Source organism: Haemaphysalis longicornis, unplaced genomic scaffold (assembly GCF_048455015.1).
Source record: "Haemaphysalis longicornis isolate Haplotype H1 unplaced genomic scaffold, Haemaphysalis longicornis Haplotype H1 scaffold_4, whole genome shotgun sequence".
Taxonomy (NCBI): Eukaryota; Metazoa; Arthropoda; class Arachnida; order Ixodida; family Ixodidae; genus Haemaphysalis; species Haemaphysalis longicornis.
The window spans coordinates 7,260,695-7,285,832 of record NW_027526361.1 but is presented as its reverse complement, the minus strand read 5'-3'; the positions used below and the strand labels follow the sequence as shown (position 1 = coordinate 7,285,832).

Here is a 25,138-nt window from a genome sequence, read left to right as displayed (position 1 = left end):
GTGATTCAAAGATGAATGAGTGTACAGCGCGGCAAAGATCCCCGCGGCAAAAACCCAGTACTGTCGCCCCGAATGATAATATTAGAGGAAGAGTGAGTGGGTGGGCCAATTGATTAAAAGGGTTTTCCAAATATCTTTTTCGTAGGGAGGCAAACCGTCGGCAGTGGAGGAGAAAATGTTCTATAGTCTCTAATTCATTGCAAAATACACAAAGGGGTGAAGGGGCCAGATCACAGCGGTACAAATAATAATTTAAATTTGGTACGCCACAGCGAAAGTTAGTTAGGCTAACTTCGCATTCGCGTGATTGGCTAATCCGGCACTTCCAGGAGAACCGGAGGTGCTCGAGCTCATAACCTACGCACGCAGTTTCAGCCATGCTTTTTAGGAGGCCTAATCTGCGAAAACGTGCCGAGGTGAGGAACTGTATGTGCGGCATGATTTCCACCACTGGGCCGTCCAGTGCAAGTCCCGCCAACGTATCTGCCGATTCGTTAATCCAGATGCCAGCGTGTCCAGGCACCCACACCAATCGCAGCTCTCGTAGAGATGTAGGCAATAAATAATTGAGGGCTCTACGTAGAGGAGAGCTATTTGGGGACGAAAGAGCAGTGCAAACTGAGAGAGAGTCGGTGATTACTATTACATGTTGTTTAGTAGAATCTAACTTTCGAAGGGCTAAGATAATTGCTAAGTATTCTGCATGAAAAGAGCTAGTGTAATCAGGTAGGCGGAGTGAAAAAGACCAATCTAAACAGGGAGAAACAATCCCTACGCCTGCCTTCTCATTACGGACGGAGGCGTCAGTGCCGATAATGACGTGACCTGGAAAACCTGTAAGGTGATCCTGCAAAATGCCGGATAAGAGATTTGACGGGAGCAATTTAGCATTCCTGGGGAAAATTTCATCGAAAGCTACATCTAAGGATGAGACATGACGATTAGGTGCGGTAACAGATAATAGGGCCACGCGTAACGGGTCTAGTAGGGATTGTGCCAATATCACTTGTGGGCGTTTGAACCTGGGCCATGTGCTGCTGAAAAACAACGACGGCCATGTTACAAAGGCAGTCTGCGGTCTGGATATGGGCGACGCCATTATTCTTAGGAATGCATCAACAGTGAGGGCGTGCAGGCGGGAGACTAGTGTGGGAATTCGAGCTTCCATGTATAAAACGTTTATTGGCACGTAACGTGGGAGACCCAGACATAGTCTGAGAGCTTGCCGTTCTAGCATTACCAGCGGCCGAAGTTTGTAATGTGCGCTTCCTGAGAACAGCACACATCCAAATTCAAGCATTGGTCGTACATACATTCGGTAAATCATTAATAAGGTGTCACGGCGCATACCAAATTTCTTGTGGCTAAGGCTTCTCAATAGCGAAACAGACCGCGCACCCTTAGAAGCAATATATTCAATGTGCGGACGCCAATTTAAAGTGTATTCGTATATTATTCCTAGGTATTTCAGAGAATTGACCTGGGGAATGGTTTGCTGGCGGTAATTAAGAGAAATGGAGACTGGGCCACCCACCGGAAAGACAAGGAGAGCACATTTGTTCACATTTAGGTTCAAGTATAGACCATCTAGCCAAGCCTCTAGAGCGCATAGATAGGTCTGAAGGCATTGGTACAATATGTGAATGTCTTTGGCTGACGCAAAGAAAGCAATGTCATCAGCGTAAACGTACAGCTGAACGTCAGGGTGTATTGGAATGGAGCTCATCAGAACGTTAAAAAGCACTGGAGACAAAACAGAGCCCTGAGGAACACCGCGGGTTTGACTGAATACTGGGGAGGACAGACCTTGCTGTGAACAAAAAAAATTTCTATTGGTCAGAAAACTGATAATCCATGAGATGATGTATTTCGGGAAAGGATGACGCTTAAGCGAATTGGAAAGAATTTGGTACTCAACGCTGTCGTAAGCCTTGGCAACATCCAGGGTGACCAGGACGGCCACTTCTCTTCGTGAGCGGGCCAAATGAATGCGGCTCTCCAAATCAATGTGGGCAGACCAAATTGAACAGCCCGGCCTGAAACCTATCTGTTTGGGGCTTAAGATGTTGTGGGATTCCAGGATATTTTCTATACGAGTGAGTAAAATTCTTTCAATCAGTTTTACTAAGTTCGACGTGAGAGCGATGGGTCTAATATTATCAATTGTAGAACCCAAACCTTGTTTTTTAAGGAGGGGAACAATCTGAGCCACCCGCCACTCAGGTGGAACCCACGAATGCCGTAAAGAGTGGTTAACCACGTGTAGTAGGCAGGCGGGGGATTCACTGAAGAGAAGCTTCAGCATGCGAACTGTGATGTTATCAGGTCCTGGAGCCGCGTCAGGGGCTAGACGCAATGCCTTCTCGAGATCTTCCATAGTGACTTCCTCGAAGTCATCCTGACCACATCCTGTGAGGATTGGTGGCACCACTGATGTAAAACGCGTATGCAATCCTAGAGCGATCCGGTTCAGGAAATCTTGAGTTTCATCCGGGGAATTGATAACGGAATCAGCATTCTGATCGGGAGGAGCCACTTTCCAACTGCGTAATAATTTGAACAGGGTGCTTTTTCTCCGCGGGTCTGATAGAAGAGAAAACCGGTCTAACTTATATTGTTCTTTAGCCTTAGCAATAGTGCGTTTAAAAATTGCGCGAATAAATTTGAAATTGCTCCAATTAGCAGGGCACTGATTGCGAAGCAACCTTTTCCACGCGGCATTTCTGCGCCTGTACTCTCGTGTGCACTCATCATTCCACCAAAAAGTGCAAGGACCATCTCTAACTGACGAGACTGTGAATTTTGATCGCACTGCTGTTTCGGTAATCAAATTTAAGACCTCCGTCGCCACACGGTCTTCGTTAACGTGGGTTAGTGAAGGAAGAGCAGTGCGTAATTCTTTTCCAAACCGTGTCATGTTTACGAAAGATTGTACTCGGCGGTTTGGAGTTCGGTCAGAGCATACAACTTCAAATAAAACGGGGACATGATCACTGTTGGTTGCATCGGGGACCGTATCCCAGTCCGTTACCAGACCCGGCGTAGACAGAGTCAAGTCAACAGCCGAGCGGGACTGACCCCTGACACAGGTTGTCGCTCCAGAGTTGTGGCATGACAGGTTATTGTCCCCAATCCACTCCCATAAACGTCGGCCGCAAGCGTCTGTGCGGGAGCCCCAAGATATGTGGTGGGAGTTAAAGTCACCTGCTAAGACACAGTGGGGTTTGCATGATGCCAAAGCAGCGTCCAATGGTCTAATAGATGTTACACCAGATGGAAAGTATGCGTTAATCACCGAAAAGGGAGCAGCATTCGGGAGAAAAAGGTCGACTCCAAGGATTTCGCACTCACTGGACAATGACGTGAAAGAAACAGATGCCCTGTGGCAGAATGCGGCCGAAATTAATATAAGCAAACCTCCGCCCCTACCTTGGCGATCCAATCGAAATGAGCGGAAGTTACGCACAGCAAATGATTTTGAGGGAGAGAGCCAAGTTTCCTGAAGTAGAATGATATCCGGAGAGAGCTTAGAAATTTGGTAGGAAAGATCGGGAGACGCCGAGAACGCAGAGCGACAATTCCACTGCAGTACTCGGATCCGCCCTATGGTGACTCGAGCTCTGCCGAAGCGATTGCCTGTTTCAAGATGTCTCCTGACTTTAGGGTCCGAGTGATGCCTTTTTTAGATTTCGATTTAGGTCCCTTGACTGTTTTAGCATCAGCGGGAGAAAGTGTCCTTTTGCTTTTGTGTGCGGAAGTGGCGGGGGCAAGATCCATGTCGGAGCAGCTATCGTCGGAGGAAAGTGGAACCTCAGGCACGTGCGCGAGGGCAGAAGATGTACCCGGGTGATTACTGTCGGCCTCAAGAGGCACTCCCGCGTTCAAGGAAGCACTTGCTCTTGATGATTCCATTTCCTGACGACCGTGCACTGAAGGAGAAGTGACTTTAGTGGGAGGAATAACTGAATTCACCTCCGGAATGTGGGTTTTGGGAGAAGCAGGGGAAAGAGGGAAAGTCTGTATAAACTCAGAAAGCTTAGCGGTCAATATCTGCATTTGGGCCAAACACTGAGACAAAGTTAGCACCAGCGGCTCCACATGCTTCGCTACTGCCTTCTCCGCAGCCACGTGTCGTTATTCACGTGCCACTAGCCGCACTACACAAACATCATCGACTATTCGAAACGTTTCCTATGCTAGCCATGACTTAACAGCTAAGTAGGATTAGAAAAAAGGCGGGCAACAAGAATTGGCATTGCCAGAGAGCTCTGTGTGCGGCAGGCCATTAAGGTCTGTGTGACTGCCACTCGCGACCGAGCTCGCGGGTCGGCAGCGTATCCTTCACTGTCAACTTTCCAGTGTGCAATGCAACATTTCCCCGTGTGCACATCAGATGATTACTGCGGGACAAAAGGTAAGGAAAAACAGACAAAAGCGCTTTTCGCTGACCTCGTCTTTATTCCAAAATTTTCGCGTTGAGGTAACTCAAGCACAACTATCGTCCTTAAATAATTGAAAACATTGAAAACAGGAAGTTCACAATTGGACTGTTTTTAGACCCTAAAAAAGCATTTGATTCGATCGACCATAATATTTTGCTAAATATATTGGAGAGATATGACATAGGTGCCGCGGCAGGTAACGTCTTAAAAAGTTATTTGGCTCACAGAAAGCAGTTTGTTCAACTAAACTCTATTGCATCACATATATTAGAGCTAAAACAAGGTGTCCCTCAAGGCTCCAAGTTAGGTCCGTTACTCTTTATAGTTTATGTAAATGACATCATAAATATAGAAGGCCCGCAAGAACTCGTAATGTATGCGGATGACACAAACGTATTCTTCACATCTCATAATATAATTAAACTTCCCTCAATGGTACATGTTTACTTGGAACAATTACCAAATGGGTTATTAGATAACAAATTGAAACTTAACCCTACAAAGACCACTTACATGATATTTAGGCCGTACAATAGAAATGTCGAGAAAGAAATTCCGACTAAATTCAACGAAACGAAGCTCAACCGAGTGACAGAACAGAAGTTCTAAGGTGTGTGGTTTCAAGAACAACTTTCGTGGAATACACATATTGCTCACCTGTCCACCGAACTCTCTAACAGTATAGGTCTCATATAAAGAATCGGCCACTTGATACCACTATGGTTGAAACAAAACTTATACAATGCTCTCATTTATTCTAAACTATGCTACGGGATTTTAGTGTGGGGGACCACAACTAAAACGAATTATAGCAGGCTCATTGTATTGCAAAAATAATTTTGCGCATATATTTATATTATCATGGCTGTTACGCAGATTTGAGGAGAATTCCTTTATTTAATGAATATTCAATGCTTCGAGCTGACCAAATCTATTACATGAAGGTTCTGCACACCATGTATAAGCAAAACCCCCCAATCAAGTTAACAATAAATCTTCTGGCTACCATCTCAGGCATACAATACGGCACACTCCAAAAGTAAGAATGAGCTATGGTGAGCAATCTTTCTTGTACCAGTCAACTGAAATATTAAATAAATTTGGAGAAAAATTAAACTCCGACGCCAGTGAACCCACGTTTAAAAAACAGGTCAAAGAAAGCGTTTAGCAAAACTCTTGCAATACTGATATATAATTAAGTGTTTGAAGTACATGTCGATATTTCCCCTAAAGGTAGAAATTAATACCAATTAGAAACTAAAATGCACTAATACGTAATTGTGACGTAATAGTGTAATGGATGAAAGTTAATGCGTATGAATGACTGCGTTTATGTGTACACTGTGATGCTTCTGTGATTCTAAGACCTATGCTTTGTATAATACATAGGAAATGTAGTAATGACTTTGCTTTGTGCTATTTTTCTATTACGATTATGCTATTATGCTTAAATTTGTGAACAGCCCTGTTATTAAGTACACTGCAAACGGGTGGCTGAGGCCTTCGTCAGGCCACCTCCGCCTTTAGTCTCAGCCTCCGCTTGTTTTGCCAAGAAGTAAAAATGAAATACTCAAATACTCAAAATGAAAGCAACGCCATGCTATTACACCGTCTCCTCCTGCTCCCGCGGTTTGTTGTTGTTCCTTCATCCAGGGCACAAGTCCGTCGCGGCGGATTGGCCAAGAAGCGGAGTTGCATTTTAGGGCTCATGGACCCACTTCATAGCTCTATAAAACTAATCTGCAGAAACTGAAGTGGAGAAATGACCAATCAGTCTTACGAGTTGTCGGGCGCTGCAGCGTGCAGTTAGCTGTTCTCTTCTGATCACCACCACCCTCGAATTAGACTGCCCTCAAAGGTGAACAGCTCGTAGAGCAGTTGAAGCGGTGGTTTCTGGCACTTTAGATTCTAGTAAAACAAGCGCTCTGGCAAAGCGTGTACCTGTTCAGTAACAGCAAAACGACCTAATTCTCGCCTATTCTTCTTCCCACACACACAGGTTTATGGATTCCCAGAGAGGTGTCATACGTTACGCTGCAAAAATCCGTACTTCTGTGTTTGGAACACATGGCAACGGACCCCGCGTCTCAGGCAGCCGGCGTCAGCATCCTATGTGATTCGGCTGGATTCACCCTGGACAAATTGTTTTCGTGCAACATTGGCCTGCTGCGACGTTTCCTGGAATATGTACAGGTATGATTATTTTTCCACGGTACTTTACAGTTCAGCAAAATTACGTAGAAAAGGACTGCTTTGACCATGTTCTTTAGATGTAGAAGGTAGCAATGAAATTGCAGTCCCGCACTGTACATCCGGCGCGAGGTCAGTGATGTATCTTTGCCGGTTAGAGATCTTTGCTCGGACGTAGCGGAAGTGGATGCGGTGAGCATTCAACTGGGCGTGCGCAGGCTTAGCGTTGCATCAGTTTATGTGTCTCCACGAAGACAAATAGATTACACAGTTCTCTTGGAACAGTGCAGTAATCGCTGTCCCGCTTCTAGGATCGTCTGTGGGGACTTCAATGCCCATCATTGTCTGTGGGGCGACAAAAAGACGGATGCAAGAGGCAAACATCTTGCCAACGTCATTGACTGTTTCAACCGGTGTGTTGCGAATGATGGGGCTCCCACACTTTCCCGATCGGTGTGTCGGCAAACACTATTGATCTCTCTCCATACCGGTGATATACAGATTCAGTGTTGCGCAGCGCCCGACCGTATGGGCAGCGACCACTTTCCTATCTACATAACGCCGCTGGCTTCCCCCACAGCTAAGTGGAGATTGCCTGTGTTGCCAACTGGGACCGGTACAGAGAGGAGCTGGGTGTCGTACCAAACGACCTGTTGAAAGATATATCAGAGCCTAAAGAGAAGGCAACAGCAATTTGTAAGCGACCGTGTCACTTCGAAGAGGCACATTTGAAACTGAAGGACCTGTGTAACGCCAGGCGGCGAGCCGACCGGCAGCTTAAGCGAAGAAAGGGGGATCCAAAACTGAAGATCACCTTCAACAGACTAAACTCCGCTATCCGGCGCTATACGATCATATTAGGGCGCTACCAATGGGCTGCGTTTTGCTCTTCATTAAGCGTATTCACACCAGCGCCTCGAATTTGGAGCATCGTAAACTCGTTGTCTGGAAGGTCACGTCCGATAAAGCAGCCTTGACATTACGGAAGGGTGTGATGATCTCCCAATTGGCTGAGGAATTTGCGGGCGCATACACTTCGACAATGTATAGGGAACTCTCTTCACCGTTAGCCTCCTTGCCTTCCTCAGCGTTGGATGCCGCATTCACGCTTTGGGAGTTACAGAGCGCGCTAAGTACCTTACGGTGACGGTGTGCACCAGGCCCTGACGAAATCAACGATCAAATGCCGCTTAATTTGCCGGCAGAACGCAAAAACGATCTCCTTGGTACTTCCCGTATTTGGAAGACGGGTGCCATTCCTTCTTCGTGGATGCTCGCCTGGGTTGTGCCGGTTATTAGGCTTGGAAAGGACCGAACGGCGGTGTCTTCATACCGGCCTGTTTCCCTCACATCCTGTATGACGAAGTTGACGGAGAAATTGGTTTTTGCGAGGGTAACCTGGTGGCTAGATCATTATAAACAACTACCATCTTGCATGACTGGTTTTAGGCGGTGCCTACATGCCCAGAATAGTGTTGTGGACTTTATCAGCCATGTCGAACATAACCGAGCGCAGGGACTCTCAACTATAGCTCTGTTTTAAAGCAAAGCTTTTTACCTCTACCCCCCACGGGTTCTTTCGCGACCGTTGGTGTCAACAGAAAACTCCCGCGAACAAATAAAAGACGTTAGTGGCACCGCCAGGATTCGAATCTGGAACTAATATAGTAATGGAGCGTGAACCCGTTGTCTTACCGATTGAGCTACGAGCCCACGTGAAAACGGAGAAGACAGGTGGTGCACTCACCAAACACATCTGCGGGTTTACCGCCTGCGCTCTCGCTGAATGCCACCTGATAGCGACGCGCAACCTCTCGCGCCGCTGTAAGCTCCGCCTACGGCACGTGTAGCGACCATGTGCGCACCTTCAGCATGCGCCAGGACTTACAAAAATTAAAGGAAGCTCACGCCCACGCATGCAATTTCATTTCCAGTACGCCAGTATGCTGAAGCCTGTGGCCTCCAGTGTTCACCTCAAAAATCACAGCTTCTTGTCGTCCGCCCTCACGCCAAACGACGCACCAAGGAAGACACTCAAATACTTCTTGGTGGTCAGGCCTACATCCCCAGTCCAACACGAAGAGTGACGATTCTAGCAGCGTCTCAAACTGAGCATCAATCAAATCATACACATTATCAGGCGTGCTGTCAGCAGAAAGCGAGGCCTCAAGGAATCCGCTACTCTTCGATTAACGCAAGTTTTCGTCCTCTAGAGTATCGCATACGTCACCCCCTATCTTCTTCTCGGCAAGGATGACATAAAGATGCTTGGTATAATGATTATAAATGCGGTTAAGCGGGCCATTGGTCTTCCCATGAGTGCGTCCATGAAGTTTGTGCTTAGTATGGGGCTCCACGACACGGTGGCAGAGAGGAGAGAGGGTCATCTTTCTATCCAGAAGCTCCGAATGAGCAGAACTGCAGTGGGTCGCCGCATCCTTCACCAGATCGGCTGGGCAGCACAGAATGTCACTCCGCTTGATGTACTCCTGGACTTTTGGCGACAAAAACTAAAGATGTTCCCTTTACTTAGAAATATGAACCCGTCACACAACGAAGGTCGCCGACGAGCACGGGCTCAAGCGCTCAGCACCACCCTCGGCGTGGATCATGCAGTTATCTACACAGACGCCTTCCAACATCGAGGGCAGCAGTACGCCATCATCGTGGCTACTACCAGAACCAACCTACTTGCGTGTGCCTCACACAAGATCCAAGACATGATGGCAGCAGGAGAGGCAGCCATCGCCTTGGCTCTCGCTCAACCATGGGTTCGGAAGGTAGTCACCGATTCCCTAGCATAATTACCAGCCGGGGTGGGTGTCCCACGATGCACTGCGTGTGCTAAAAAAACACTGCCCAACCGGTTCCATTCAGCTCATCTAAACGCTGCTCACGCTTCTATGGAGGGCAACCAGTACGCCCACAACAGGCCTGCGCTTTTACCCCCCCCCCCCTCCTATGGAGCTGCACGAGTACTGGCACCCGCTTGTCACGTCCTGGTACATAACCCAGCATTATCGCCTTCAGAGACAGATCCTACCTTCACAGCACCCTGAACTTTCAACGGAACAACTACCCTATAGCCCATACCAACGGACGCGTCTTCACTCAATGCACCCGAATGGCTACGACACTGAATATAAATTTTTCTCAGAAGTAGAAACTCCGCCACATAATCATGGTGTGCGACTTTATCCCTGAGCACCCTCCTTTCTTTCCGTCAACTACCCAACAAGAGCAATGGGAGAAGCTGCTGTACAGCCCCTCTCTGCCTACCCAGCTTCAGCTGGTGGACAAAACACAGGCGGCGCCGAATGCATGTGGCCTCAATGAAAGAAGGAACCACTCCCCTGGCCCGCCTTTTGGGCCGTTCATAAATCTGAATAAATTATTTCCTTCACCTCCTCCTTCTCTATCTCTCAGATTTTGTCGCCTTGGTCGGCGGCGGCAGAGACGGAAAAGTGAAATCGTCTAACACCGGGTTTGAGCTTCCTGTAATTTTATAAAAATATAGCTTCCACTCATGTGCTTCCCCAACATAACTCACTGTTCATTTATCATGCTTGATTTGACCTTAGCAAAGAATATCTCTTCGAAGTAATAAAGAGTGGGTTGAAGTGCATTTCACTTGTCTCTGGTTTCACTATTTCTAGAGCCACGTCAGTGAATTTAAGTGATGTCGTATACGTAATCGTTGTGGGTTCCGCTTACAGCTTTGCTTTCCAAGCACATTCATCGGGTGGATTGGCGCACATTTTTTTTGACGGCTCGAAGGCTTATGATTGTGTCCTAAGACAAGCAATAGTATACAGAATACACAGACTAGGGTGTCAGAAAACCTTTCTCTTCGTTCACGGCTTTCCCACAGACAGGTATACATGCAAGTACGGTTGGAGAGTGTGCTCAGCGAAAAAAGAAACGTCTCAAGGGGAGTACCTCAGTGTATGGTTTTATACCCTATACTTTTCAATGTGGCCATGGCTGAGTTATCTGGAGCTCTACAAGAAGTTCGACAACGAGCTCACGTATCTGTGCACGCTGACGATGTTTGTATCTGGTTGTTCGGATATCAATATAAGCGACTGGCAGTGACGGCTCAACGGAGTGTTCACACACCACGCACAAATATCTGTCCTCCATTGGACTGACGCTTTCAGCCAAGATGTCCTGTTTTGTTGTTTTCCACGGGAACCGGCGATGGTCCACCCGATTTAATTTAACATTGGGCAGCCTGTCTATCCGTCAAGCCAATCACGTCACCCTGGACAGTAGAATGCATTGGCGTCGGGCAGTGGACATGACTATTTCGGCTCTGCTTCTCCGTGTGAACATTTTGAGGAGGATTGCTAGAGCTAAGTCTGGGAATCACCCGGCGTCCATGATTAAGCGGCACTCAGCACTGATTTTGAGTCGTATTCTTTACCAGTTGCCTCTGATCTCCCCCTCAGAATCCCAGTATGAGCGCCACAAAGCGTTCTACAGGAAGGGGCCGAAGACAGCAAATGGAGTTCCTCGGGAAGCGGCGGACGAAAAGGTCATACGGGAGAGCAAGTCTGCTACACTCCGGTTGATGGCGTCGCAGAGGTTACTGACGCAGATAATGCGTCTAGGGGAAATCAGTGCTGGAAGAACAATAATAAGGCGGCTACGCACAAGGACGGCCTCTCATGCGCACACTGCTCTTAACACTCTGAGAATTTTGTGCCATATCAGTGACCGGGAAAAGCTCGATTTTTGGTGCTTGAACACCTGGAGAACTGTTACTCCAATCGCCTTCAAATTTTCACGGACGGCTCAGTCAATCCGCACAGAGGGGTTAGTGCAGCGGCGTATGTCACTCCTGATGCCAAGGTTTTCTGGGTTGCGCGGATGGATCGTAGTGCCCCCCCCTCACCGAAACCGAATGCATTGCCATCGCGGCTGCTTTAAGGAAACTTAAGATAGGTGGCAAGGCAGTGGAAGTGATAAGCGAATATATCTACTTAGCCCAAGCAGTGACATCCAATACCAACCATGAGGCAGAGATAATTAGAAGGATAAGAATGGGGTTTAGTGCATTCAGCAGGCTGTGGGATATACGTGAGGTTCCTCGGGGCGACTTAGCCAGTCCTGGCGTAAGCCACCACGCTAGCTCCCGGCGTGTCAACCACGCGGGCTCCCATGGCTACGGCAGCCCAGCGAGGTTCGCCGATACGAGAACACAGTAGACAGTAGTGCCGAAGCACAGCCGTTTATTTGGGGAATCCCAAAGCATGCGAGCACAAGGATCGACGGCGTTCACGAATCACGCCGTCCGGGTCGTGACCGCGAACGGGAGGTAGGCACTCACGGCGCGCGACAAACAAAGCTCCCACCTGAGATGCACGTATCCATCACCGCCGCCATGTTCCGCCGATCTCGTCCCAGCCGGGTCTCCGACGAGTCTCCCCTTCTCCCGTGCGCGCACGCTCGCGCCGCCCGCGCCCGCGCGCCTATCCCCGCACACATCGGTGGCGCCATCTCTCGGGGGACGCCGACGAACCAGCGGAGCGCCGGACCGGTTCCAGCGCACAAGCGTCTCTCCCGAAGCGCGCGCTGGCTCGGGATCGCAGGTCGCGGTTCTCCACGATTCCCACACTCCTCCCCCCTAAAACTGGACGCCACTTGAGCTCGAGTGACGCCACGGTGCACCACACTCGTCACGTCTCAAGTCAGCAAAACAGCCACCGAACGCCACTCCACACCAAAGTTCGCCACACGATGCCGCCGTCGCGATGCTCGCCTCACAAACCCGCAAACACATTGCAATGGTTCCAAGTCTCTCGCGGTTGGGCAGCACAGCAGGTTGGCAGGCCCGGGTGTAGCTGCAGCCGCAGCCGACGAACGCCGGGGTCGCGCCATGATGCGACCCCCACTCCCAGCTCGAGGCGGCAACAGGAACGGCCGCGCCCACTGCGGCTGCCCGAAGGCTCGCGCCGCTCGCGTAGGCGCCAGATACCGCCGCCTCCTGGGTTCCGTGGCCGCTTCGGCCGCAGGTCCTCCCGAACGGTTGGCTGCCGCCCGGCAGGCCGGAGCAGTAACTGGAGTAGCAGCTCCACGAACCGCGCTCGGCCCCGCCGGTGGTTCAGCAGGCCATCCTCGCTGTCCGTGGCAGTGGTGACTGGCGTGGCTCCCGGTGGTATCCGTATGCTGCAGGTCTCGCTCTCACCGTCCAGTTTAAACGATTCCCGAACTTGAAGTGGGGGGCAGCGGGACTCCGCAATCTCCTGTGACTGGCCGGAAACCTTATCGACGATCTCGCCAAATAGGGTAACAAAGATGCCCGAGGGGACTCCCCCTTGCACGTTCGCTTGCTCGCGGAATCACGAGTCCGGTAACTGTGCTCCAGCCGCCACCCCCGCCTGGAGGCAGCTCGCCTGACTATTACGGGTTGTCGGCATCGAAACGCCCGTCCGAGCTATTTCGGCCTGGTGCGTTGGTCGGCAAAGCAGCGTCAGCATCAAGCAGGCGGGCTCCTGCAACTCACTCGCAGCAATACAAGCTGCCGTAGAGCCAGCGCCAACCGCAATACCAGCGGCTTACGGGCGCACATCACCGGTATAGGTCGCCTGAGAGTCCGTCTCTTACTAAGACTGGCGATCTCTCGCGACCAACGAGCCCGCTGCCGAGCCGCGCGAAGCTCTTACTGCCTAAACGCAATCTCAAGCGGAGACTTCACGGCATCGAGACGCACGCACTCCGGAAGCGCGGAGACAACGGTCCCATTGCTCCCGCTTCCCCCCGCAGCGAGAGGAGACTGATTCTTCAGCGATCCCCCTCGCTCTTTGTCAGGCGTCAAATCGGCAAACACTCCGCCTCGGACTCGAAGCGCAGTAGCGGCGGGCTCATCGTGCGGCTTGCGAACTCCCAAACACCGCACCCTCGCTCGGTACTGTCCGCCGCGCCTGGGGGAAACTTCAACCGGCGCCGCCGGCGCGACTGCGCGGGGACGGCGCTACGAGGAAGGCGACCCGCCGCCAGGTTGGAACAAGGCCTACGCACCTCCCGTCTCGCAAGCGGGCCGCGACTGCGGTGCTCGGAGGTATCCTACTGACTCACCGCCTGGTGCGTGTAGGAAGGTTTACACATTTGCCGTCACGGCTGTATCGGGCATCATAACTGTCTGCCTGCAACCGACTGGCGCGAGGCGTTTCGTCCGAAGTCTTCCGGACAAAGGGTAGCGGGCTACGACTGCAGCAACGCATTTCTCGGGGAGCTAGCAACCTCGAATTCGTCCGAATACGAGACCCACGTTCGGGCGCCATGTGGGATATATGAGGGGTTCCTCGGGGGCCTTGCCAGCTCTCTGGGGTAGGCCCCCACGCTAGCTCCCGGCGTGTCAACCACGCGGGCTCCCATGGCTACGGCAGCCCAGCGAGGTTCGCCGATACGAGAACACAGAAGACAGTAGTGCCGAAGCACAGCCGTTTATTTGGGGAATCCCAAAGCATGCGAGCACAGGGCTCGACGGCGTTCACGAATCACGCCGTCCGGGTGGTGACCGCGAACGGGAGGTGGGCACTCACGGCGCGCGACAAACAAAGCTCCCAGCTGAGATGCATGGTATCCGCAATCGCCGCGATGTTCCCGCCGATCTCGCCCCGACCGTGTCTCCGACGAGACGTCCTCCTCCCGTGCGCGCACGCTCGCGCCGCCCGCGCCCGCGCGCCTATCCCCGCACACATCGGTGGCGCCATCTCTCGGGGGACGCCGACGAACCAGCGGAGCGCCGGACCGGTTCCAGCGCACAAGCGTCTCTCCCGAAGCGCGCGCTGGCTCGGGATCGCAGGTTGCGGTTCTCCACGATTCCCACAAGGCATTTTCAGATAATGAAAGGCAGCCTACCACTATCCCTGAAGAAGAAAGTGTATGGCAGCTGCATCTTACCGGTACTCACCTATGGAGCAGAAATTAAAGGCTCACTAAAAGGGTTCAACTTAAATTGAGGACAACTCAGCGAGCAATGGAAAGGGAGATTATAGGTGTAAGAGACAAGAAGAGAGAGAGGAGTGGGTCAGGCAACAAACGCGTGTTAAGGACATATTAGTAGAAATTAAGAAGAAGAAATGGGTGTGGGAAGAACATCTAATTACAAGGCAAAATGACCGTTGGTCATTAAAGGTAACAGAATGGATCGCTAGAGAAGGCAAGCGTGGCAGCGACGGCAGAAAGTTACATGGACAGATGAGATCAAGAAGTTTGCGGGGATAATTTGGTCACAGTTAGCATAGGACCGGGATAATTGGAGATCTATGCGAGAGGCTTTTGCCCTACTGTGGGTGTAGAGAGGCTGATGATGAAGTCATACAAGCAACAGGAAGTTTTAATTCTGACTGATTTAAAAGCAGCACTGCAACGTTTGCAGCGTGGGAATCCCACGAAACGGGTCTGTCAGTGCTCCTTAAGGCTTGTGCAAGAACTCAGCAGCAAGGGTTTTAATGTGCGTTTTCAATGGATTCCATCTCATGCTGGCGTCAAGGGCAATGACACCGCTGATCAGATGGCACGGAATGCGCTGTCATTGGTAGCGACTATCGAAGTTTCCGCCGATCACAGGAACGACTTCAGGCGAACAGTCGTCCAACATTTCAAGTCCTTGGGAGACCCCTATCATCAACATTGCGTCATAAAGGGACTTACAGGATCGGAGGCAACTTTGCTGTACCGCATCCGAACAGGATCAGCGAAGACCACAGCATGGCTATTCAAGGTGGGTCTCGTGCGATCGCCTCTGTGTTCGTCATGAGCAGTGATAGGGGATGTACACCACTATACAATATTGCCCAGAACATCATGTCCCGTTGCCCAGAGCATGATGTCGAGCGGACTGCAATGCATTGAGCGATTCGAAAGTTGGCAGCCCCTCGCAACACTCTGGACCACATCGTCTTCCCGAGGGGACATTGGATGACGCGGATAGACGTGTCGTGCCTTCTACTAAGCTTCCTTCAGGAGACGGAACTGGCGGACTCCTGGTGAAAAGACCCTAACATTGACTAATTAGGATGAGCTCGGGCGGAGCAAATGCCAGAATACCCAGCCAGGCTAACACCGCCTGATACTACACAACAACCCCCACCATTACGACCAACACCAGCAACGTATACTTGTCGGACATCCCACTTTAGTAGAAAAAAAAATTACACCATCTTCCCGTGGGGAACCCTGATAAGGATGCGAAGCATTATGGGGGTTCCGTGTGGTTCCATTGTGTTGCCGTTATGTTGAGTGATCTGGTGTTTAGTAGCGCCAGGGGGAATTCGGCGTCCGGGTCCACATCGGTGGCAAAGGCACGCAAGTACTGTTGTGTTACGATGAGTAGGCGGTGGTTCTCGAGGCGCCGAAACTTGTTCATCATGTTCTTGTCGATGTTGTCTTTGTGGTAGAATCGGTAGTCTCCGTCAGCGTTGGTGAGGTAAAGGTTGTTGACGTTGGTGCACCGGCTGAGAACAACGTACACGCCCTCCTCTTCGCAGCTTTGTCTTCTTCTCCTTCTTCTTCTTCAGCGGTTCCCCTACGGGAAGATGACGACGGTGGTTGAACGGGAAGCTATCTCGTGATGGGTTCGTTGGTTGGCCAATCCCTAGGGGCATCCTGCCACAATCATCATCAGAGGCGCTGCGGACGGGGCACGGACGTGGGACATCCCCCCGAGCAAGAGATGCTTCACATCTAAAAAAGAGAAAATGCGCGACTTGTTGAGCCCCACGCGTAGAAAACTGAATCGCACATTGGACATGTCGGCACGCGCAGTGCAGCAATGAGAACATGAAATATTTGTCATCACGCAATGCGAAGAAAGAAAACTCGAGCGCAGGTTAAAGGGGCCATGAAGAAAGAACAAAACTTTTTGTAACCGCACTTAACTACATTTCAGCATCGAAATACATTTTTCAACAAAAACGACATAGGTAACATCTAAAAAAATTAAATTTCGCGCTACGCGACATTAACAGTCACGCAATAGGGGGAGCAGTAAAAACAGAGTTTTCACCATGTCAACTGGTCGTTTGCACTCAAGTGATATAATTAAGAGCGACCAGAGGCATCTCTGCAATCGCGCAGCCATGTTTCTTGGCGGTTGACTTTCGTCAGCGGTCGCCAATCGCACAAACAGTCTCCGTGACGTCACGAAGTGCCAGCGAGAAAGGCAGCCGCCCCTGCTTTACATGTTTTGCTTGAAATTGTTACGTGGTGGCAGAAGTAAGGAGGCGAGCCATGTTTAAGGATGATAAACGATCTATTTACACACGATCTATGTACAAGGTGGCCATGGGTGAGTCCGAGCCAGGCAGCGCGACCCACCCCACTTCGTCGTCATCGCAGATGCTCGTGCGTGACGCTACACGCCGCTGCCGCCTTCCTCGTCTTTGATGGCGTAACATAACCCTCTCCTCGAAGGGGACCGCCCTGGTCGAGGCGACGGTAGCATTATGAGTTCGGTAAAGATCAACGATGTGATGAGAATATACAGTGAAGAAGCTCTTGCCACCGCGGTTGTAAGTGGGGGGTTTGGCGAACACTGGCCCTCAGCAGCGGCGTCCGCCAAATCCCTCACTCCCCAAAGGCGCCAAGAGTGCTGACACCCATTAAATCATCGCCTCATCAATCATGGTTCGTCTCATCGTTATTCTGCCACGTAACAATGTTTAGATCGATATTTCACGCCTGAGTTAGAATTGGTAACGTTGTTATGGGGAAGAAGCAGGCTTTTTAGTAGGTCCCTTCAAATGGATAAATGTGGTAGCATGGCAATCTATATGGCCCCTCCCACCAAAACAGTATCGAAAACAAGCAATGCGACGGTGAGGTGTTCACTACACAACCACTGCACAGTGAACTTCAACTCGTGTGTTTTAGGGGCGAAGCTCCTGAAGTCATGGGTCTGTCCATCCCTTGTGTCTCGTGGTACGTCACCGCCGCATGCTTTCGGAGATGTCGCAAAGTGGGCCGCGTTGCACGCGCAAGAACCGGCTGCAACCGGCAGCGCAAACTCGGCACCGGGAGCGCGAGCTTGTCTGTGTTCGCCAACGGAGACGCGAGCGCACGTGCACTGCGAGGGGGAGATCACGCAAGATATCACGCCACGAACGCAGGCAGTCGTTCTCGCAGATCGAACGAGAAGCAAGGACCTTTGCTCGTTTCCTCTCGTCTTGTTCGGGCACAAGTTCGCCCTAAATAAAAGTTCTTTCTTTACCGTTGTGTCCCATCCTACGTGACAAATTGTGGTGGAGGTGCGGGGTAGTCCTCGATGGCGCGGGGTCTTTCACCAGGTCTGGGCCTGGGAGCGTTGACTCCGAAAATAAAAGTTGATTTGTACAATGTACGCACACAGTCTTACGTCTTTCTTAATGATGTAATGGGCGAACTTTCACGGGACAGTTACGGTTACCGATGATCTCCCCCTCTCGAGCTTCGCCCCACTTATCATCATTCATTCCGTGGATATGGTGTGATTTTTTTCACATCCTTAACGTTGTCACACGATGGCAAACCCGCCACAAACAAATAGTGAGCCTCAAGCCACGCTGCCATAATAATCGACGTTTTTCAGTTAAAGTCGCAGATTTTGAAGAAAAAAAAAGACTCCGGCCTAGTTCCTACTTATGTTTCCACTGATTTTAACAAAAAAAAAAGTCCTAGCCGTATTTGAGTACAGCGGCTGCATCATGCCTTCGTGTGAATAATGAATTGGCCGTCAGTGACCTGTAGTGTCCCTGATCAATGTTTTTTTTTTTTCATTTTCTCTCATGTCCCCGTATTTTGCTGCCCATCGTACTCAGGACTGCATGCCCATGCGGCTAAAGGCTGTGCACATCATTCGCGAGTCAAAGGCCATGGATTTACTCTTTGTGCTGCTCAGGCCGTTCATCAAACGCAAACTCGCTCAGAGGGTAAGTGAAATTTATGGTATCTCAGGCCTTTGCCCGAAACATTTCCATTAATTGCCTCTTGGAGATAAGCATATACTTGAAGGAAGAGCGTGGTTACGAAAAACTAAACACAGCGTGAACTAGCCTAAAAGATACTGTATGAAAGTTCAAATTTTGTTAATCAGAGCGCCTAAGATGGCGCCCTAAAATACATGGACCTCAAAGATGAAAACTTGGTGAAAAAGACACTACTCACTTCGAATTGTCGGTCGATCCGCTTTAGTGCTAGTTAGCTTCGATGATAGAGCGATTACCTAGATAGGCAATGGTCTCTGGTTGGCTAAAAAGTGCTTAATATCCGGGGCATGTGGTGTCACAAGGGTTTGAAAAATTGTTGCGTTGCACAAAAAACGAAAACAGTGCACCCGTTTAGAAGACTCGAAACGTTAGAGGCCTATGGTCGCATAAAATGTCGCATGGATTACGGAAAGTGGCGTCACGTTGGTTTACATTAGGCCACGTTGTCCCCGAGAGAACTTCCGTACCTGGACTGCGCGTGAGGCCTTTTCAGTCATGTTGGGTAGCATGCAGTGTAATCTGCTTTTCTTTCGTGTTATACTCTTTTTTGCTCTCACGTGCAAGTATGAATACGGCTGGGTTTTGTGTAATAAAATCAGTTGCGGGTGTTTGTGTTTTCTCTTCGTCTTAGTGTTCGCCTCCTTTTGCGCTGTTGTCACCATGAACTTCTGCTGAAGCTATAGTTACCGTCTGTTCCGTGAGTGTTCTGCTTTGTGACCACACTTATTTTTATTCAGAACTTTTTTTTCTATTTTTTTTTCATACAAGAAATTGTGTCCTGTTTTTATGTGTGCATTAAACGTACATGAGCTGCTCACTGTTCACTTTCGGCCACGTGCATTGGAGCATGTGTTGCTTCTGTAGGGATGCTAGGTGGCAATACAGGACACACAGGAAGTGACACCCAGCCTGGCATCAGATAATCGCATTTTCCCTTGCTTGTAGCAGGTGTCCTTTACTATCATGCGAGGAGACGTATCATGCAATAATGCATTTATTGTGGTTGTGGTATAAAAAACTGAATTAAACTGTATGAGCATTGTTCTGTGGACATTTCCCTTTTATGCAACGTGCATTCACCAAATTAGCGGGGGAGTTTTTTTAACCTATCATAAGATATGGCAATGAATTTTAAGAATAAATGTAATGTAGCCAGCTAATCGTGCAGGAAAGGTATGGTGCTTTGAACGTCGTCCGCAGTTCTACAAAAAATGTTTCATGCGCAGATAACCATGCCAAGCTTGGTGCTTTGAAAACCGAAACAGAACGCAAACAATATCAGCCAGAGTACATGCTGACAACGCGCAGTGTAAGCCTTGAGCACTGCTAGAAAAGCACCCTTGCTGCTGCCCAATGTTCGTTGTTTTTGCACCACCATAATTTGACATTTAAAAGTGCTGTGTATACTTCGGTTGTCGTAGATCCACTTCCACGGTGCAAGCTACGGGAAGTTATACGAAGATCTCCCGCCGAGTGTGTTGCCGGAAGAGTATGGAGGCGAGACCGAGCCCTATGACTGCGAGAGCTTCTGGAACCAGATGGACTCTGAGGAAGCTGCCTTTGTCAAGAACAACGAATTCGGGTACTTCGGTGCTAAACCGAAACGTCGCTCTTCACGATAACGTACAAAGAAAACGATCGGGTGTGAATATTGGTGCGAGTAACCATGCTGCACAGTTTGGTTTAGTTTAAAAGGGATGGCTACCAACGCGCATGCTGGGATTTACTTGGTTTTGTACTGGCATCTGCGCTGTGTCTTTTCGGAAATAAAAGGGACAATATTCTGGCTGTGTTTTCTCCGCATAATCGCGATCAAATGCGCAACGTTCGTTGGATGTGTTACAAAATGTTATACGCTTACCTAGTCGTACTCGTAGGTGCAGTACTAACCAGTATTGTGCAATGAAATGTTGCGGCTACCTTCCGTCATCGGCAAACTTTTTTCAACACTCGCTCACGTGACAGGATATTTATCATTTTTTGGTGCTATAAGTAATCCCTATGTATTGCTATTTTAGCCAATATATTTAAAATTGTTATTCGTTTCACCTATTTGTATTAAGAGGCCTCTTTTATTGGACACTCTATGTGAGTATTTGACATAATTTACAAGTTGTCAGCCTCTACATCCACTAGCAATAACTATCATATGACTTGGTCAGTAATAATGCTGCACTGTCGTTTCTAAGGCATCTTATTTGGTGCACAATTTGCTTAAGTTTGACATTTAATAAGCTTACAGCGAGTTCTCCCGGAACAGCTATGCCTTTACAGATCAACCACTCTTCGGACCGCAGATAACGCCAGTGAACTCGCTCTCAAATACTACATGTTAGGTCTTCGAAATCGCGAAATGCGGGATAATTGGACGAATGCTGATGTACTGTAACGCTGGCGGACTGTGTTTACCCCCAGATTTCCTAGGGTGCTATCCCGATATTCATGAACACTCTCTCCATCTCGCAGCTACGGTGTCTAGAATGTGACACCATCCACGTAGTAAATAAGTAAATAAGCAAAGCACAGAGCAGAAAGAAAGACGGGGAGCGCTGCTTCTTCATTTACGTTGCTTAATTATATTGAACATACACCAACTAGCCCAGTCGTCTGCGTAGTTACATCTCATTTCCTCGAGCCATAATGGAGCTACGTGACCACCAAAGCAAGCGGACAAGCGCGCAATCACTGGAGGTTTCCAAGGTGTCGTCCAAGGAGGGGTCAATTTAGCCATTTTTGTGGAAAAGGTTCAAATGCGGCAAATAAACATATCAGCTTTTGAGGTGTGCCGTATAATGCTGTATGGATTACGGACTAATTTAAACCACTCGAAGTTCGCAGGCGCGCGGAAATCTCAAACAAAAGGCATATTTTATGTACCGTCTCCGTAATAAATAACCCATCCAAAGCCGGGAACCGAACGCTCGTACCACACGGCCAGCAGCTCAACAACTTCGCCACTGCGTCCCCATGGCGGCTGCAAGTAATCACTACGGGAAACGTTTCTCTTCAATTTGCTACAAGGACGCGACTACGCCAGTACAGCGGAACAATAAATGGTGATATGATCTTGAAACATTAGACGTAAACGTATGCTAAGGCGGCCGGAGCGACAGAGCTGGTTGATCGCAGCCCAGCCTCACCTTCGCTCCTCCTCTCTTGCGCGCCCCGGCGCAAAACAGTGACGACGGCCCCAGCCAACGTCTGTATGCGTGCACCGTGCCGGCGCTAAATTACGGTTATTTTTTTACGCCCGAGTGGAAGTTTGTCGACTGAGAAGGTTGTCTGGGCCCACATTCGTAGCCGTCACAACCGGTTTGGTGAAGGGCCGGGAGCAAACTCGGTTGTCAGCGTTAATCTGTCTGGCGTCCTTTCCTACAATACTACAATTTACTTTAGACGGCTTTTAATGCAGAGTTGATTGCAAAGACAGCTCTTTATTATGTCGGACACTTTTCCTTGTATCCGTGATCTGATCGAACAAGAGGAAGGCAGTGGAAAGCGTGTTTGGCACATCGGAAGGAGGGCTCCTTTTCAGGCTTAAACAGACACCCGGACATTGCCCGGGGAGACGCCCGAAAGAAGGAATCGGTCATTGGATAAGCTTTTGCAGCTCCTGGCAGTTGAGTTGACAAAAGCGGCTGAAACTAGAAGCGCTATGCCCCACAAGCTCCTAATAGTGGGGCTCGCGCCATTAGAATGAACATTTTTAGACGGCAGCGGCATCTGATTTCCTCTTTCGAGAGCCGTTTTCTCTGCCTTGCTTTGTTTGCTTCAAACAATTAATTGTTTTCCTTGCAGCGTAAGCGGCAATACAGCTTTGATAAAGTAGTGTAGAAGTTCTGAGAATTATTACTAATACGTGTGGATTTCATTCGTATTCGTGTTCGTGTTCATTGCAAAACCACACCCCGACCACACCTCGACCACACTTCGACAATGGGCCTAGCCAGGGCAGTGAAGCTTTCTCTATGAACTAGGGTTAACCAAAGCTATACCACAGCAATCTTTTAATAGACAGATTGGGCTATGAGTAGCCAACCTCGGCTACTTTTGAGATATATTTGGCGGCCTGTTGTTTCGTTTGGTAATTTTCTTGTTTTTTGTTCCTCGCCAATAATCTACATCTACGCTATTACAATAGTCAAATGTGTTAGGTTGTCCCGTTATCGGTTTTTATTGCATAGTTGGTGCCTTTCACAATATTTTTCCTGTGTTTGTTTTTCGGTAAATTGATTTCTCTTTTCGTCGTGTGAGCGTGGTGCATGCAGTGGATATTTTTTTATTTCTTTAGTTAACTTTTAGTTTTAGTTTTATTTCTCTTATTTTCTTTGACCAATACCTTCATTTGCACTATTGTAATGATTAAATGTGTTAGCTTTGACAATTATGCATTTCCTGCGCACATAGAAGCGTCACGAGGTGGTGCTGTGGGGTACTCGGCAGAGAATGTTCATGCATTAAAAAGGCCGCCGTCACTTCGTTCTCAGGGATGTTCCGTCGGGGAATTTTCCCTTTTCCGGAGAATTTCCCGCTGTTATTTTTTACCAAAAGGGAAAGTGGGAATCTTTAGTAGATGCAGGGAATTTTAGAAATCTTGGAGTAAAAAGGAAAAAATAATGTTAGTACACCAGACGTCGCATCATTTGTTACTTTGTTTTCTGTTAAAAACGTCCGTTACACTTCGTTAGATTTTTGTTCAAATTTGCGCAGTCGGGCTCGCGTAAGCCACAAGCATCTCAGACCACTTCCAATCCAGTTCATAAATCACGAGTACCCCATGAGAAAGATGTATTCGTGCGCAATACACGGGAGCATATTTCGGGTGCGCCTTAGTCCGCGTGCTGTCATCAAGAGATGGCGTTCGCAGTCCCGGCACTGAGCTAAAATTACGCAACAATCTCTCGTTGCTTTTCATACGGGTAGTTTTAACTTGAAGCTTTAGCATGCAAAGTAAGCATGCTGCTTGGTACAAAGCGCGCAATGCAATGTAAAATGCTGCTAAGCGGCAGAAAAAGTGAAATTTAATTCACGCTGATACCCTAATTCTCTTAACGGCATCTGCGTCCGGAAACACAGGTGGACAATGTAAGCATAGGTGGCGGGGCACTGGCCGGCGCCCAAAACCAAACAGGAATCCACGTACAAAACGAGAATGCAGGGAAATTTCCAGGTGATTCGAGAAATTTGCGGGAGAAAATGCTACAAAAGAGGGAATTTCTGAACCTAGAAATGGGAATGTTTCGTCCAGTACGGAACATCACTGTTCGTTTTTTTTCTGGACTGCTTTCTTTTCTGTCTTGATGCCTGTTGCAGTTGTTGCTGCTGTCTTTGACGACGTAGCAGACAGTTCTAGCCTTGAAATATCATGCAGCAAATCTCTTCCGCAAAGGGGCTGCTCTGTAGTTGATTATTAGGCGTGTCATTGCATCAGTAGTCCGCGAAGTCCCGCCGAGATTTGATCTTGGCTCATTGGCTTTTTATGCACCTCCAGTGGTTTTAATTCAGCGACACCACATCGGGCCGTCAACACGAAAAGGAGAAACCAAAACGCTTTATTTATTTATTTATTTATTTATTTATTTATTTAGGAGTGGATTTTAACACATCAATAAGGTGAACCCGGTGTAAACGAGAAAAAAAGAAAGGAAAATTGGAAGCAAGAATAATCCAGCAACGAAAGATTGACAGAAACAAAAGAGAAAAATGGAACAAGGATAAAAGTACCTATTTGAAATATAATGCTAAATATAGGAAACAGCGGAGCAAAAGAGTGACTCAACGAAGCAGAAATCATAACACAATAACGGCAGTTTTCACAATAACAGAGCAACCGGCTCTACAGAGGCCCAGCACCGAATGTTGGTAGCGTTACATTTCATTCGAAGAGTCGATTAATCAACTGAGGAACGTTGTTTGTTAAGAAAGTTTTGGCCGGCAAGGCATTCCAATCGCGCGTTGTACGGGGAAGAATGAATATTCCTGAGTAACACACCTAGTTCCTAGGAGAAAGCATACAGAAGTTAGAAGCGATGGATGGCGTACTGTGCAATTTCTGCATGCCATGGCCCGCTTACCCTTCGCAAGTGCCAGCGCAGCGCTAACAAGCCAGACATCTGAGCCTTGTTTGTCGTCGGTAAAACCACTTCTCTACCCCTCCGCCTTCTTACTATGTGAATACAGTAAAAACTCGTTAATTTGCACTCGGTTAATTCGAATTTTTGGTTAATTCGAACTTACGCGTCGGTCCCGGCTCAGCCCTGCATATTGCCGCGAACCATGCATTGTGTTTATTTGTGTTTTGCTTTTGCCGCCCGGCTGCGCCGGTCTGTTATCTCTGTGAAGGAGTGAAGGAGAAATGGGATATCTACCGTGGGAAAAAACTAGAAGTGCAGAAAATGGTGCAAGCAAAGATCAAGCAGAAAAGCGAACAATGGATGGCAGAAATACGGAAGAAGGACGAAAGCGCACCCAAGAAGTTTTGGAATCATGTAAAACCAGTAAGCTCAAAAAACGATAACCATAAAAAATTCCTGA

The 25,138-nt window shown here is 48.7% G+C and overlaps 1 protein-coding gene across 6 annotated transcripts in view; it reads left to right on the top strand.

Moving 5' to 3' along the window:
• LOC144178197 (alpha-tocopherol transfer protein-like) overlaps positions 1–20,388 on the top strand; it is a 365,130-nt gene extending 344,742 nt beyond the window's left edge. For 5 of the 6 annotated variants that reach the window (XM_077705850.1, XM_077705848.1, XM_077705847.1 and 2 more), the window contains 3 exons: positions 6,442–6,635; positions 18,437–18,547; positions 20,026–20,388. In XM_077705850.1, the coding sequence (XP_077561976.1) occupies positions 6,442–6,635; positions 18,437–18,547; positions 20,026–20,226 (506 nt within the window). In that variant the 3' untranslated portion in view covers positions 20,227–20,388. Of the gene's footprint in view, positions 1–6,441; positions 6,636–18,436; positions 18,548–19,235; positions 19,302–20,025 lie in introns of all 6 variants that reach the window. The other variant, XM_077705846.1, reaches the window with a different exon arrangement.
• The last annotated feature ends 4,750 nt before the right edge of the window (positions 20,389–25,138 follow it).